Below are 17,008 nucleotides of genomic sequence, written 5' to 3'. Positions count from 1 at the left end.
CTGAAGTCTTCTCCTTCAGGTACCTCATTTCTGGCAACCTAAAGAGAAATTAAGTGTGCTATAGATAACAATCTCGCCACAAAGTGCTGTTTCTCAAAGCATGCTTTGGATTTCTAAGAGCAAATGCTATCTTCTTCAGCAGTCACTTGCAGTTCAATGGATATTTATGCTTCCTTCTTCCATGCTGTAGGTTGCCAACTACGGAATGGGAGGGCAGTATGAGCCACACTTTGATTTTTCTAGGGTAAGATCACACTTTCAATTATTTCTTAGTGGGGTGGGGGGAACAGTTTGTTTTGAGAGAAAATTGTTGAAACTGTTTTCTGTTAAAACACTTAATGTATAGCCCTGTTGCATGGATGGATTATGACTTTTGAAAAGCCTTTGCACTGCCTTCTCTGATGCTGAAAGTTCAAGAGAACAACGAACAAATCTGCCTGCTTATCTCTGTCACCTTGGTTCCTTGCACAGCATAGAGACACTAGAAGATAGTCACGCAGCACTCAAATATGCTTTCCATTACTTTATTTGGAAACTGAGGTCTACAAGCCCTGGATTGGGAGTCTGTGTTCCATTAGGTTTCTGAGTTCAGCAAGGTTGTCCGAGTCCTCCTTTGGATATTTTAAAGCACTTTGCAGGAGCTGGCTGAGGAGGAGACATCCTCCCACCTCCCTTCAGAAAAGTAGCTATTATGAAAATCTTCATGTGTCAGAGTCCTTCTGGCAAAACCCGTAGTGTGGCTGCAGCTATAGGGTCTGAAGAGGGCTTGTCGGGCCGGTGTTCTGGAGGGCAGTGCTACAGTGAGCAGGAGAACTTGCAGCTGGGTGGTGCCAGAAACTCAGTAGGCACTAGAGGGCTCTACCTGGCAGATAACAGCTCCGGCTTGCTGCAAATGGGGAGAAGAGGAACAGAAATTCTTAATTGTCACCCTAAAACAGTTTGTGAACATGCTAATCATACTGGAGAGCTATGGTGACTGGTAATTGCAACTATAAAATCCATCTGATGCCTTGCTTGCCAGTAGAAACGTGGCATTTCAACAGAATCTGGCTTAATTCAGGCTGTCCCAGTGGTTTTACCTGGTAGAAGGGATTGCTGCAGCCAGAGCGCAACCCAATAATTGAGTGCAGAATTGAAGCCACCCAACTTAGCATTGTATAAAAAAAATAAAAATAAAATCCTGAACTTCAACACTGTGGAATCTCATATTCGTTAGCTTTGGCCTGTTAAGAGAATTTTCCTGTTAACTTTAAGACTGCTTCGTTTCCTGAGTCAAGCAAATGCTCTTAAATTTTCTTCAAAGCCTTTGAACTCAAAGACCTCAGCCATCAAATTGGCCAGTGTGGACTTTACTTTTGGATTAGGCAGCTGGGGCAGAGCTCCACTTGGAACATAACCTTGGCTGCAGTCATCAGTTAAGGCAAGGCAACCACAGAATTTGCCATAGTTTTGGACTGGTCCTCCAGGCTCTCTGTGCATCACAGATTTCTGTATTGAAATACAGAGATACTGCTGTGTCTCCCCATCTCCTGATCAGCCTTGCAGCTTTTTGTTCCCTTCCAGTTCTCAAACAGGGACACATTAATAGTTGCATATTACAATTTTGAGATTTTATTGGTCGCTCAAAAGTTAGAGAAATCTTTTGGTATTGAAGTTCAGAAATGCATGGCTGGACCTGGGTTTGGCAGTGGTGGCAGAAACCAGGGACTCCCCGATATCTCAATGCTCTTATGTTGGCTCTTAGATGGAATTTGCATAGGCAGATGCAAAAGTCTTTTTTTTTTATGAACCCATTTCAGGAAAGACCTTTTATTTCTTGAAACATGCTTCAAGTAGATTGAATTCTTAACGTCTTAGAGATGGTGACTGTGGCTTTCCCTGCTGTTTGTTTTTTCTAATACTGATTTCTGCTTTTCTTTAAATGTTGAAGATTATTGTTTTTGTGTAGAAGAGTGCACCTTCATGTCTCCTGGCTGAAATTACTTCCTGACTATTAGCAATGTAAATAAACTTCTAATTGCATTTTTTTGAAGGGAGGAGGGAGACATTGGTGTTCTAGATGTTCTTCTAAACTGGTACCAATGTGATCTCATACTTCAACAAACAAAACTCAATGTTTCCTACAGAGTAAAGACAATTTGAACTTTTTGATATGGTCCTTAATCCTAGGCAGGCAACCACCTGAAAAGTTCATTATTGCTATTCTGCAATTTTGCCTGCTAGCAAAAAACGCGTTTTTCTTTTCATGACTATTTCTTTGAGTCATTACTACATTTACAAGAATTTAGTGTCAGCTAAAGCCCACTGAAGGTGAGTTTTTTCATATTCACCTCAGTTGTTGACTTTGGATCAGTGTCCAGTACGCTAATGGCCTGTTGTTAACTTTAACTTTACTTGGATAACATCTGTGCCACAGGCCCTGAAAACATTGCTTCTACTTTGCCTGAATAATTGCTTCAGTGCTACTTCTCCTTACAGCATCTGAGTGCTATGTGTATGCATTTATGCACCCTGGCTGCAATTTGTAATGGCTTTAATGTTGCCCTGTATCAATTGTCCCCTTTTTTTATTCCAACTCTTTAAATTGGACTTAAGGATCTCTCTGCAGAGCTACACATATGTAACACTAGTGTGAGCCTGTTTGGAACTTGGGTTAAAGTTGTTGTCTGTTACAGCGACCCTTTGACAGCACACTCAAATCGGAAGGAAATAGGCTAGCGACGTTTCTTAACTATGTAAGTACCTCTGTTTGTCTGCTGTCTGTGAGCTTGAAGTTTGCAGTTATTCTCATTTAATTTTATAGAAAGATGAGCCAGATGCTTTCAAGCGGTTAGGGACTGGAAATCGTGTGGCCACTTTTTTAAACTATGTAAGTATGATGATCCTTTATGCATTGAGTGTAACTTTAGCAGCATCTTGTTTACAGCTTGTGCAGTTGGTTATTTGTAGAGATTCCCTGGCATCTGGAAGTAGGGGTTTTGTTATTCTTGCAGCATCAGGTGCTGTCCCATCTGAATTGATAGAATTCTGGTGATATTTAACCTCAGAGCACTCAGAGCAGAAAATTTGAATATAGGGCCCAGCTCCCCTTTTGGCCACTCCACTATGAAGTCTTTGACTTCATTGGATTCCTGTTGGTGGAAGAGGAGAATTTGGCTTTTCTCAAAGGCGAGTGCTTGGAGTACTCCTCATGTGGTATGCTGTTTGGGAACTTTACTGTCAGCCATTTACTGTGAGACAGTCATGTTCTTCCACCACTGTTTGACAGCACTTGATGTTGTGGTTTGCCAGCCTCCATTTTAGCTGTTTGTCAAAGCTAGAGTTACTCTGGCATAGCTGTCGCTTCAGCAAATGGAGGAGATGTAACCCAGTTGCACCAAGTTTATTAGGTACAAGTACAGAATTGAAAAGATTTGGTAGTTGCATGCATTATACAGCCTACAGACCATGTACACTGGAATCATAAACATAACTGCCACTGATACTAGTGGCCTAATGTTTTCACAGTAGTCTTCTGACAATATTTTACCTATCAACCTATACTTACTATATCAGTAATTAGGATCACCTAATCTACTACGTCAAACTTCTGAGTGATACAACCTCAAATTTAAAATTCTGTGATGAAATATTTATGGCTGAGCTGGTATTTTGAGTGTGAAATGCAGCTCAAAACAGGACCAGAAATATTTTCAACTTGATATGGCAGGGGAGGAAATAATCTCTGAAGCAAGAATTGGAATAAGATAAGTAGCTGTGAAATAGCCTGCTGCTAAGAGGCTTTAATTTTAAATTGTCTCTATCTGTATCTTGTTTGTTTCTCAGACTTTTGGACAAGCCTTGGTTTAGAGTGAATGATATGCACCTTATTCTCTGCCAGTTGTACATGGTCAAAGGTGATTTACCCTTGTATGTCCCATGTAGAACATACCCTACAGCTACCAACACCCTTACTAAAAAGAGTGGTTCTGTTGCTAAGATGTAGGTATTAACTTGCAAAGTTGCATGCACATGCTTTCTAGTTGGAAGGGGCAAAACCTGTGCACCTATGGCATCTTATGCCCTTTTATTGTAGGTACCAAGCAGGAGGACACCAGAGTGGTAATAACATCTGCTTTAAACAGAAATCCAAGTTACAATAGAGAATGTGGGGACTCGGGGAGTGTATTAATAGTAGTTCTGCTGTTTAAATTTGGTGGGAGCTGGATCTGACTCACTTGTTTCTTTTAATTAGAATCTGATCAAAAACTCACCAAAATCAGTGGAAAGACTTTCTATTTTTAATGGGAGTGTTTCCAGGAACTTTGGTGGGTTTTGGATGAAGTCTAGAATTTATAGTGAATCCATCATTACTGATGAATTCAATAGAGTTAAATTCATTCCAGTGTAGAAGGCCAAAAGAAAAGCATAGATATCTTTATGCTTTGCGTCACATAGCTGTATGTATTAAAGCTTGAGATGCATAAAGCACTTGAAGTGGCATAACATCACTGGTGAACAGCATAGAAACAGTGCAGAAAGTGAGGTTTTCTAATAGTTTGTATAGTTTTTGAAGTGGTTGACCAAGATGCATAAACTGAATTACGAAAATCAGTTCCAAAGACATGGTTTCAATTTATGAGGAAACGTGGTTTAACAGACATTTTCTTGTTTTCCTAATTGGATCATAAACTGGAATGAAATTCTTGAAACTGACTTACTCTGAAGTCCTCTCCCTTATTCTAGAGTACTAGCTTATTAACACCGCGGGTACACAACTTCTTATGGCTAATTGTTTGTGCAGTAGATTATATATAATCTAGACAAAGTGCTGAACAAAAGCCTTCACTGAAGTAAAAGCCTTCAATAGCCGGTACTGTTACTTTTGCAGTTCGTGCTGGTTGAAGTGCATCCTTTCCTCATCAGTGCCTCTTGTAGAGGTGCAAGTAGAAATCTCTCTGGCAGGGCTTGGGGCACTTTAGTTTGTGGGACTGCATGTACAAAAAGCATTGTAAATGGACAGTTTGCGGACTTTGTTTTCTCAGATGAGTGATGTAGAAGCTGGAGGAGCTACAGTTTTCCCAGATTTTGGGGCAGCAATATGGCCCAAGAAGGTAAAGTCTGATTATGTGTTTTGCTTGATTTCTCCTCTCTCCTGTTACTGTCTCTTCCTTAGTATGGTCCTACATCCATTTAAAAGTCAGCTAATGTGACAAAGTGCTGTTCACTGCAACTTGATCGACAGGCTGCTGTGTATCAAGGCAGCTGTAGCTGATCTTGTGGACTGCAGGGCTGCTTCCTTTGTTTTACAATGTATAATGTGAACAGTTTCTGTGTAGAGCTGTTATTAACAAAAAAACTTGTGCTCAGGTAGAATGGCTTTAAAGGGGGGGTAGATATAGACTAGATATAAGGAAGAAATTTTTTACACTGAGGGTGGTGAAGCACTGGCCCAGGTTGCCCAGAGAGGTGGTGGATGCCCCATCCCTGGAAACATTCCAGGTCAGGTTGGACGGGGCTCTGAGCAACCTGATCCAGTTGAAGATGTCCCTGCCCACAGCAGGGGGGTTGGACTAGATGACCTTTAGAGGTCCCTTCCAACCCAAACTATTCTATGATTCTAGACCTCCTCTCTACTCTGAACGTGTCTGTATTAATAGAGTGGGACTAAGGGTTTTTTTTATGTGCTGTCAGTGGTGGCCTATGTTAAAGTGCTTCATAAGAGCCTGCAGCTGAATTCATAGGCATTTCCCCTCCCTTACTGTAACCTGAATAATTATATTGACTAGATTCTGACTAATCCAGATCTGATTTCACTTTTCAGGGAACAGCAGTGTTTTGGTACAATCTTTTCAGAAGTGGCGAGGGTGACTATAGAACAAGGCATGCAGCTTGTCCAGTACTAGTAGGGTGTAAATGGGGTAAGTAATACTCCTTTAGGAACAAAACCTGAAGGAAGGGTCACGTGTATGCAAAGCTGGTGATTTACTGAACCCTTACAACAGCATTTAATGACCCGGGTGTTGCCATTTTAACTACTGGAGTCATTTGTTCATAATGAAAACTCCCACCATCAATATCATGTAGTATTACGCAGCTACACTGTTCAGCTGTAGCTTTTCTAGTGAGTTTGTTTTGTGTCCATGACAGCACAAAGTGTGTAAGGATGTCACTGGGTTTGTGTAGTGTGTCAGCATCAGGATGACTTGAATTATCACTTGACTAGAATCAGGTCTCTTCCTAGAAGATTTGTGCGTAGTTTTAACTGCAGAAAGAGGAGAGCTCCTTGTAAGGTGAAAGTGAATGTCTGGACACTGGGAATTTCTGGTAACTGCTGAAAGCTTCTCAAGCTTCATGTCATCCATTCCCATACCCACCTCCCCCAGCCTCCAAGGTGTATTCCTCTGGAGTGCCAGAGCATACTGATCTATAAATGATACCAGACCCAGAACGGACTGCTCTGTTACTGTTGGCCCCAGAATTGTGCAATTGGGAAGATCCTTTCTTCCAGTCTTTTCCTATGTCTTTCCCATTGGATGGGTAGAGAAATATAAACAGGGATCCTCAGACTGAGATCCTCTCAGACTGAGAGATGAGATTTTACTTGAAGTAACCATCTGGGTTGTGGTGATACATGCACTGGCTATGTGGTGGTAACTAATTTCACCTTGTTCCACAGTTTCAAACAAATGGTTTCACGAAAGAGGAAATGAATTCTTAAGACCTTGTGGGAGAACAGAGGTTGACTGAAACCCAACCTGCTGCAGGCCTTTGTTTCTCTGTCTCCTTTTCTACTGTTGTTTGTTCCAGTTCATTTCTAAGAAATGATCCAACTTTTTCTCCAAGAGTCCTGGCACTTTACCAAAAAAGGACAACAAAATATGTAACACCTGTGAAAGAAAGTAAATGGCATTGTACACATACTTGTGTTTTGGTTGCTGTTATTTCCATGTTCCCCTTGCCCCTGCCATCCTCCTTTGACCTGCCTTCCGCCCTCCCAACTTTCTCTGTACTAGTGGTGCAAACAGTGCTGTGGGTGATTCAGTATGTTTGGGTGCCTGGTCTTGTGCCTTTTGTACCTCAGAAGATTTAGATGTTAAATATTTCTTTGAACCCAAAGGGGTTTTTTTAAAGTTTTGTGTACATGTTGATTTTATTGTATTTCTATGGATCACAAGTTTTGAAACAAAAATAAATGTTCTTTCCATAAAGTGATTCTCTATTCTGTGTCCTTAATAGGTATATCAGTACTTGGTTTTAGGGAGCAGGGGGCCTTTACTTTTTCCTTTATTGAAGGCCTGTTGCTTTGTTGCCCTTTTTCTGTAGAAAATACATCATGGTTTTGGACAGTGTTTTATTTAAGGCTCCAGCATGTGACACAGAACTGTTGCACCTTCTGCTGAAGCTGGGAAGGTTTAATTTGTGTATTGAAACTATAATGTATCCTGGGAGCAGGCAGGCTGCACTTTTTGGGCCAATGGCAACTGTGATCTCAGTATTACGCTTATGAGAAGCCTTTCCCTGTGATGTTAACTTTTGTCTTGTGGGGTACTATCTATTTTTGATGCAAGCAGTTACAAAAATCTGAAGCCTTTCAAGACTTTAGTCTTGACAATTCTTGAGTCTAAAAATAGGCATCTCTACAGATGAAATACTGCATTTTTACCACAGGAACACCTGATCTGGCAGAGCTTAACACCTACTGAAGTCAGTAGGATGGCTTGCAAGCAAATCTTAATCTACTTCTGTAGAATGGAGCAGGGTTTTTGTCTTGCCCTTCAGACAGGCTGGGAATAATCACACCCTTTGAACACAAGGATTCAGATTCTCCTTTGCCTTTTTGCTTTGTTAGCATGTGTGTAATGGCCACAAGCCAACACATGGAGGACAGTGTTGTCCACAATAGAAAGGAAATCCCATTTCTGAATTATAATTCAGAAGAAATGACAGTTAATTGCTAAAAAAAATTAGCAAAGTTATGGAGAAACAGGCAAATGTTTCAGAAATGTAGAAACTTGCTGTTAGTACCAGACTGTTGTATCGATACACCACTGTGCGGGGTGCATTGACTTCAGATCTCTCACTGGCCATTTCTGGTATGGACATGGCTTCGTGGGAATATGGATGACTGCAGGTGAACTTAAAGCTGAAAATGGTAATGGTTTTATAACCATAAGTTATTGTTTAAAGACTAGCTTGGGCAATTGTTAATGTACCAACATAAACTGGCTTGAGAAAGTGAAAGACACTTCAATTATACTGAAACATGCCGTTGCAGTCATGGTTGTCATATGACAAACATTGGTTTCCTTTGTACTTCTCCATTGCCCTATGTTGTGCAAAGACTGAATGAGCTAGAATGAGTTAATGCTTAAAACAACTGTCAGGCAGGATTTGAAGCAATGCAGCTGCTGTCCTCCTAGGAGAGACTTGTGGAATGGAAGGGGTTTACATGTTAGGAATAACGGATGTCATCAATTTATTGTGTTGGTAATAAAGCAATGTGACTTAGCAATATATGTTCATGTGCCCCTGAATTTTACATGTGAGGAATTGATGAACTTAACGGTTATTGCTTTGTTTAGTCATTTAGATGCAGCATGTAAGTACATGCATTCACTAAAATTTCAATTTTTCTGTTAAACATGCGCAATTGGTTGAAGAGAGAGGTCTTGGATTGCCCAGGCAGAGACTTGTTGAGCTCCAGTTGTTAATGATACTGAAATGAGAGGAGCATCTAGTCTTGTAAAGCTTTGTGTGAACAGTTATAGCAGGTAGCTATAGGAATTGCAAGACTTTTTCCTAAAAGCTTTAATGGCCTAGCACAGCATAGCTTGACAGTTGCTCTCTAATCTCTCACAGTGCTCCTTTTGCTTGCCATGAATGTTGTGGTTGTTGGCTGGCTGTTCAGAATATTTCACTGTTGACCTCTAGTTTTCTTAGTAAAATCTCTCAGCACAACATAAACTTGGGAAATAAGGAGTTTTGCTTTATAACAAAGCATTCAACATATGACAGCCTCACAGATGTGAAGAACTGAGGATGAGCCAAACCCACAGTCTCTGGTTGGAACACTTTGGATTTCAGGGGGAGGAAGAGGAATCTACTTAGACTTTCTGTCAACGTGGTATGTTGACAGATAAAGTTCACATCAGGACTCTGGCCAAAAATCTGCACATCCCACTTCTGAAATAGTGTAGTTGGCTGGGAAATACCATTGTTAACTATGTTATACTGAACTTTTTAAGCTAATTGTACTCGCTTGTTTTCTCTGGGAAGAACTATCCTATTCTCTGGGTTGTCTTCCACCTTGCTTCAGTCTGTCCTTGAAGTAGGATGCGATGAGTGTGGATGCAGAACTCCTCGAATGCTAAGCTTCCCTTTGTGCTGTGTGCAGGATGCACTTACTGCTAATCTGATCTGAAGAATAATAGCTATTTTAGAGAAAAGAGCATATGTGACTCATGGGCATTCAGTAACCTCTCAGGCGTGTTTGTGTAGTCTGGCAGATTATATTCCCTATTGTCTCCTATCATTCTGGAAGATGAACAGAATATGGCAATTAGCCTAATGTTAAGCCTAAGGGATAGTTTTTTAGACCTAAAAGACAGAAGATTCGTATGCTGGAACAAATAAGCCTTCCCCCATCTAGGCATAGGGAGCTTCTGCCAGTGTATCACTGGTATGGTAAGTACTTAAGTCTTGTTCAGACTGAAATGGTTTTTCTCCTGACATACTGCTGACTCTTCTTTATTTCCCAGGGTTTAAGTACTTAGTACTTAAGTACTTAGTACAGATATTTATATGTGCTACAAAGGCTTACTGTGGACAAGTGGCTGCCAGATGCTTTGAAGTGCTTTGGGACCTTTCAGAGAGGTCTTCAGGTCATGTCTGTTAGCGTTAGCTTGCTGATGCGGTTTTTAAGGTACTGCTCTGTGTAACAGGTACTGATGGAAGCAGATACTACATGAACTCTCATGGAAAGATGGTCTCTTACTGTGGCTTATGTAGTCATAAAAACAACCACCCCCAGCCTGTGCCAGTAACCCACATCCAGTTTGAGCATGTGGTTTCTTAACCCCTGGCCTGAATGCTACTGTGTGGACATAATGCTGTGTCACTGAGTAAATATGCAGCCCTCCAGCTGGGTTAGGAAATCACCTAAAGCATAAATGTTCAGCTGTGTAGACTCAGTGAAGTACTTATCTTCTTTTCTGCATTAGAAGTTACTTCTCTTTCCTGTTACAGTGGAAAAACAAGTGAAAAATCATGTACCTAGTCACCTTAGAGGGGAAAACTGGCATCCAGGGTAAAATGTGTGGTGTCAGTGGAGAAAGGGTTTGGCTGTGATGGGCAAGGGAAGCCATGCGAGCTATGGCAGAGAGCAACAGGGGTGTTGTGCTGGGAGGGGGACTGTGTTTATATTATACAATAGTCATGTACCTCAGCTGAGCTATAAAATCCCTAATGTGAGAAGAGGAAGGGTCTTTTTTAATTATGTCAAGTTTTATTTGAGGTGAGGATGGTGTGTGTGTATGAAAGGCAGCCTAGGATATAGCTGTCCCCCAAGCATCTTCCATCTGTTCTTCCTATAACCAGTGATGATGCTGGGGTATGGTTCAGCATAGCATGTGCTCCTTTGGCCCAAATAAGAGGAATCCCTGTCAGGGACTCTGAAAAGGGCCAAAGGAGCTCACCACCTGTGAGCTCTAGGTGGTGGGAATTTAAAGAGACCAATTTCACATGTTTAGTTCTGAATCTGTCTCATCCTGCAGGGAAAAGACTACATAGACTGTGTGTGTTGAGGATTGTTTAACCAGAGGTCAGCACTTGTCCTCTGTAGTGATTCAGATAATCCCTTCCCAAATGCTCGTGTGGGGATGGTTGCCTCCTGTCCCTCTGAGGCGGAGGTGAACCAGAAAAGGAGGATGGTTCCAGCTAAGTGTTTCCAGACCGGCACAGCTCCAGGAACGCTTATGTTTGATCCGATTCCAGCTTCTCTGACTCCTGTCTTGGCCTCCCTTCTCCCTCTCATCTACAGCATCACCTTAACTCTGGAGAGGCGTCTGTGTGGCTCTGCCAGCCTTATACTGCCAGCAGCACGAGCGCAAAGGTGGATACCTAATCCTCCACATACTTTGCAGTGATACGCAGTGCACAGGTCAGGATCTTTCTGGGGACTGTCATGGGACGTGCTGCCCAGAAAGCATGTTGTTCTGGTGTCTTTGGACAAGAGTGTGAAGATGATGCTAAGGTATGGTTAACCCACGTGTACCTTGCACCTCAGTGATGTATGCAGGTAGCTGGCTGATGGCTCTCGCATCCCATAACAAACAATAGGTTTTCAGTAATTGTAGGGTAACCTCAGCTTGGCTATGAGCTTTGATCGCCCATAGCTGGGAAGTGTTCATGTGTTTACCTGCTATGTGAAGAAAGTGAGTAAAGCATGTTAAGGAAGAATAATGAAAATAAGAATTTTCCTAATGAGTGCGGGAGAGATGCTGGATATCTCGGACTGCCTCAAGACATAAGGCTAACCCCAACGCTTTGCGCATCCTCTGGGATGCTTGTGCAGGTGAGAGGAGAATCTCACCTACCCTCTGCAGTGCTGTTTGGAAGCTGACCTTTCAGCAGAGCCAGGCACTTCACACCCCATAACTTACCTCTGCTTACCATCTTGCACACAGAACCACCACAAAGACAGACTTTGTTTGCAAAGCCCTGGGAGAAACGGCCTCCCGGGCATTCTCCAGCTTTCAGAGACTGCCTTTGGCTTGAGCATACACTTCTTTTGAAATTTCTAGTGAGTCCTTGAAAGAGTCAAGGATAAAACCAAGCTGCTCACTTCATGTTAAGCATCAACTGGGTCAAAACTCACTACAAAGCTCAAGAACTACTTTTCCTTGAAATCTGGGTTTCTCCTATGTTCTGAGGGCTCAAAACTGCATCAGCAACTTACATGGGAAACCAGGGTCCTGTTGACCTGAGCTCTCCTTGCAGGATGTCGCTGTGTGTGGGCAGGCGTAACCAGAACACGAACCAGCACCCAGCTCTTTGATGGGAGGAAGGAGTGTGGTTGCAGTTTTAGTTTCCAGCTGCTGGAGCAGCAGCAGGGATGTGATAGCGGCTGCAGGATGGGGGTGGGCAGCCCCATGGCTACAGCTCACATCTCTGATTAAACTCTTGCCCGTGGTGTGCTCTGCTGTGAATCTTCATGCAGTCCAGATAACTGAAAACAAAGCTGTGTAGGGCTGTTTGCTGGCAAATGAGATCATGGGTGAAGCTGTCTTGCAGCATGTTGGTTTGGGCTAGAAATATACTTTGCCAGGTGTTTTGGATCAAGATGTGGGTTGGAAGTGACAGATCTGAATGTGCCCTCAGTGTAATCCCGGGTGTTTCGAACTCCCTCGTTTGTTCTGGGGCATCTCTGAGAAGTGTTTGTGAAATAATCCTGTTTTTCCTTCCTGTGACCTGGAAAGGGTAGAGCGCTGCCCCTTCCCCCGTGCTGTGATAAGGGGCAGGCTTCATGTGGAGCTGTGCTGCCAGCTTGGCTGAGCTCTTGCTCAGAACATCCTCATGCTCCTACTTCCCAGTGCTTCTGCTCCCAGGAGATGAAGACAACCAGAAGAGTTTCACTGCACTGACATTTTGGTGCACTTTTATTGGGGGGGGGAGCCAAATCTAGGAGGGGACACCTCTTTGACCCCAGACTGGGAGGTGGTTTCTCCTTCAACACTTGGTGCATCAGGCCCCCACCTGCAAAATGGGGCCTGGGTTCAAAGATGCCCTTTTTAGCATTGTGCTCCAGTGTCGAGGTGAGCCCTCGCAACACCTGAAGCCTGCTGGTGATGTAAAATTATACAGGAGTGAGCGGAGCAAATACCCACAGCCCCTTGTGTGGTTGCTAATCTTTTAGGGCCTCAGGGCACTTTATCATTCCTTATAGCTGCAGAGGATATTGCTGTCGGGGTCCATAGTCTGTATCTGCAGAAGATTGGGTGTATTGTGCTGCACATCCAGACTACTCTTGAACAGACCTGACGGGACCCGGTGAACTTTCTGACTCTTCTCTGCTTGTCTGGGCCGGGGTGGAGTGACTCACCCAGCCATGGTCTCCTGAGGTTCAGCAATCCTCTACCCATATCCATTTGTAGACCAGGACAGAGTGTCCAAGTGACTCATCGCCTGGAAGAGGAGCTGGAGTAGTGGCTGATGCTGACACACCATCTTCTGGAGAAGATGAATTGTGCCCGTGGGACTGCTTGTTCCTTTGGCTGTGGAGCACTTGTATGAGATCTCAGCTGAGCGTGGCAGCTGTGCTCAGCCGGTGAGCATCAAACACCTGCGATCCAGGTGCACAACTGCCCGGGGGGGCATCACTGAGCCCTCTGCACAGCGTGCAGCCACGGCTGCCTGCCGCACCTCAGGTGCGCTGGCAGGGAGATCTCTCCCAGGTCCTACTGCAATATAATGTTTTCGCATGGTTCTGCATTGATTTCCTCCGCTTTAATCTTCTTGAGTGAGGGCGAACAAATGAAACACTTCTGACTCAGTGAGGTGTATGAATTTGTAAGCCCTAATACCACATGCGGCCTTAGGCTGTCACTTCCTAAAAAGTGTTAATTTATTCACGCTCTCTGGTCTCGCTTTGCCTCCACACAGGTATTTTGGTGGGAAGCGTACTGCGAAATGTGCAGGACGCCCCTGTCTGTGGGAGGGAGGGGGGGTGATGGGTGCGGCTGTCCCCTGCCTGCTGCAGCTCTGCAGCCCTCGCCCTGGGAGGAGCGCTCGCTGCACGTGCCTGCGGGATGTGGCCCTGTCAATAAAGAGCCAAGTCTGACTCTTGCAGGTGTCCTCCTTTACCACGCGGAGGTTTCATCTGCTTCCAGCATGGCTTTCCCCAGTTCCTCCAGCAGCTGGGAACACGTGCTCCTCCTCTGGACAAGCTGGTCGCAGTTGGATCCCACCTTCTCCGCAGCTCAGCCTCTCACGCAGGCTGCTCCGGCTCTGGGTTAGGAGGGAGGGAGCTGTTTCAAATTAGCAGACAAAGCAGCTGAGGTCATCGAGCTCTTACTCATGTAGTTTTACCCTTGCCAAAATAAATGATGGAAATCTCTTACCAAGCCCATCGGCCCAGCCGAGGCTCTGCTCACTGACCAACCTCCCCCGTGAACTCTGCTTGCAAAAATCCACACGATCTCCTATGCAGCTGGATCCTGCTAATGCCCCCATGGCAGGGAGCGCCCTGGCTTGTGCATCTGGCAGGGGGACAAGTGCCTGCTGGATGCTCCTGGCCCAGAGCAGCCCCTTAGCGACAGCCCTGGGTTAGCAGGAGCCAGCGAAGGGCACTAGCGGGTCCGGGAGGGCTGGCGCTCAGCGCGGAGGACGCAGATGTTAAGGGAACTGGTCTCGTATAGCACAGGGTGCAGCTGAGCGGAGCAGCGAGTCGGCAGGAGCAACGTCGCTGCTGAAACCTCCCAGCGACCATCACAGTTCATATTTTTGTTGAAGGTGCAGGTGTTGGGTTTGCTGTGCCCGGGGGCTGGGGGATGCCGAGTCCTGCAGGCAGCTGGGCAGGCTGCCCCATGCCCCCGGCCACGCGCCTTCCCCACGCTCCCTCCCAAAGCTGGCGAAGACGCTGTCGAGCTGCTTTTCCCTGGTTTGAAAAGGCACCCTAAGGAAGAAGGCTGCCAGAAGCAACGGGCTGTGGGCTCTCCCGCGTGTAAGTGCATTGCCAGAGTATTTTTGCTGTTTGTCTGGGGCTGCGAGCAGAGGAGGGTGGCCCTGTGCCCGGGGGAGCTGCGAGGGCTGCTTCGCTTCCCCGGCAGGAAGGGCTCCGTCACTCCTGCGGCGGGTGAGACCTCCATCGGTTCATCACCTTTTGCATCTAAACAGAACGGATAAGAATCTGCATTTTAGTCTCATTTTAGGCAACGTTATGGACACCAAATATGCAACAGAGTGCATCAATGGGGTATAGGCATCTGTTGGATTTATTTGAAAAAAAATGAGTAAGAACATTAATGAGAATTTCTCCTGTGAATAAGGAGAGGCTGAGAAACCATTAGCACAAACACTTGAAACCTTTTCTTATTTGACCGGATCTTTTTTAACAACAGTGAGAAGGAGTTTCTGTTTAACTGAGTCTGCTCAACTTGTAATGAAATATCTGCCTGTTTGTCGAAAGCATTTTATATTTGAAAGGCTGGATCTTGCTACTTACCTGCTTAACATAGTTTTAGTGTAAATTGCATCCAGTAGAGTTTTGCTTGCCATCCCTGGGGACTGGGAGGATACAGGGGAGCTCAGGGACACCGCGTATGCAGAGAAGAGCCCTCCGGGTATGGCAGCGTGGTCTGATACGCTTTTGGGCACTGCCGCTGGGTGGAAACGTCCTACTATGTCACACTCAAGCAAGAAAGGGTTTGTGCATCACGTAGATCATTAACAATTTTTGTGTTAACATGTTGCATAGAAATTCAGATTGCTCAGTGACTCAGAATTGTACCTGAGTAAGACTTAAGCATCTGAATTGTTACGTGCTCCCATCTTTGGATATTCCTTCCCAGAAGAGCTCACTTGTGATTGCATTGCCCGTGATAGAAAAACAGCCGTCCCCCCGACACTTTTAGTCAGAAGCTTTGCACAGGCTGTATTGCTGTGGTTTTTCATCTGTGTGTTTTGCTCTGAGTAAATGATAAGTTGGGTTTTCTAGATAACTGGCATGGTTTTACTCACAGGAAAGAGGAAATGGCAAGCCGTAGTTGGTTTCGAAGTGATACACAAGAAACATTTGTACAACTTTAGGTGCATTTAAAGGTGGAGGACAGCAGCCGAAGGCCGTAGGGTGTGCTCGCTCCAGCTGCCTCCTCGGCGACCAGCGCAGAGCCGCGACTCGTAGCACCGAGTAAGCGAGCAGCAGCACGTAATGCGTGCGCAGCCCCTGAGCTGCTGGGGACTGCCCGGGCACCCCTCGGCCGGCACTTCCCAGGGACGGAGCTGGTGCCAGCGGGTGCTTTTACATGAGTTCAGAGTAATATTTCCATCCTTATCAGGTTTGATTTGACCCCGATGGCCACAGGCAGCAAAACCAAAGGCTGGGGCAGCATGCTGGTCCCCAGCTGCATCTAAGGAGCGACGGGGTGAGGGCAGCGTGAAGGCAGCGGTCGGCTGCAGGAGCGGTACCGGGTGCGCAGCAGTGCGGTTAATCCATTAACTGCTGCCATGCCACTGCTCGCTGGGAGACTTGAGGAGTGCGAGAGCAGCATTAAGTGACAACATTGGGATGGTCTGCTTCTGTGAGAGAGATTTCTGCTTCGTGCCACTAGATCTTACTGTTAAATCTTCTTTTTTTTTTACAAGTAAGACAAGTAAAAATGTTCGTAGCTGAATAGCTGTTATATCTTCCAAAAGCAAGTGAAAGCATCAGGGAGAATCACCCCTGTGAGTACCAGACCTTTGGTTCTGCGATAGTTCCGTTAGGACAGTAACTCAGCACATCCTTGCCCGACTCTCCTTTTCCCATTGCCTGTGCCGGCCTTGACGGCTGCTGCCGGTGCCGGTCGTGCTTGTCTCCTCTTGGGCTCTGAGCTACTACAGCCGATTTTGTTTCCAGCAATTTGTGAGCCTCTTGCAAAAGCAGGGGGAGAGAAAGCATTTAAATTATGACGCTGGTTCTGCGCATAAAAACAAGAAATCCAGAGCCCGACAGCAGCTTTTCCCTTCTCGGTTGGAACACGCTTGGAGAGCTGCAAGACACAGCCTTGGCAAACAGAGGTGATGTTCAGGGTATTTGCACACCCAGCTTACCCAAAATACGCAGCCAGGCCGTTCAGGTGGAATGACGCTGGCCTTTGGAGTGCACCAGCATCAGGAATCAAACTCTAACCAGTTCTTATCAGATGCTCTCTGAAACACTGGGACACAAGCCCACACAAGTGCCTCCAGCAGTGGGATTTATCTTGTTGGGAATCTCATCTCGCTTTTGTCCTATTTAGTCCTTACCCTGCAAACCCTTGTGAACTTGCCA

The 17,008-nt window shown here is 45.0% G+C and overlaps 1 protein-coding gene across 1 annotated transcript in view; it reads left to right on the top strand.

Annotated features, from left to right (window-relative positions):
* P4HA2 (prolyl 4-hydroxylase, alpha polypeptide II) overlaps positions 1 to 7,184 on the top strand; it is a 30,659-nt gene extending 23,475 nt beyond the window's left edge. The window contains exons 11-15 of the mRNA XM_009322728.1: positions 191 to 244; positions 2,676 to 2,735; positions 5,025 to 5,093; positions 5,804 to 5,900; positions 6,659 to 7,184. Of these exons, the coding sequence (XP_009321003.1) occupies positions 191 to 244; positions 2,676 to 2,735; positions 5,025 to 5,093; positions 5,804 to 5,900; positions 6,659 to 6,729 (351 nt within the window). The 3' untranslated portion in view covers positions 6,730 to 7,184. The remainder of the gene's footprint in view (positions 1 to 190; positions 245 to 2,675; positions 2,736 to 5,024; positions 5,094 to 5,803; positions 5,901 to 6,658) is intronic.
* Positions 7,185 to 17,008: the final 9,824 nt, after the last annotated feature.

This window comes from Pygoscelis adeliae, unplaced genomic scaffold (assembly GCF_000699105.1).
Source record: "Pygoscelis adeliae isolate BGI_AS28 unplaced genomic scaffold, ASM69910v1 Scaffold34, whole genome shotgun sequence".
Taxonomy (NCBI): Eukaryota; Metazoa; Chordata; class Aves; order Sphenisciformes; family Spheniscidae; genus Pygoscelis; species Pygoscelis adeliae.
This window is presented reverse-complemented; position numbering and strand designations above follow the sequence as displayed.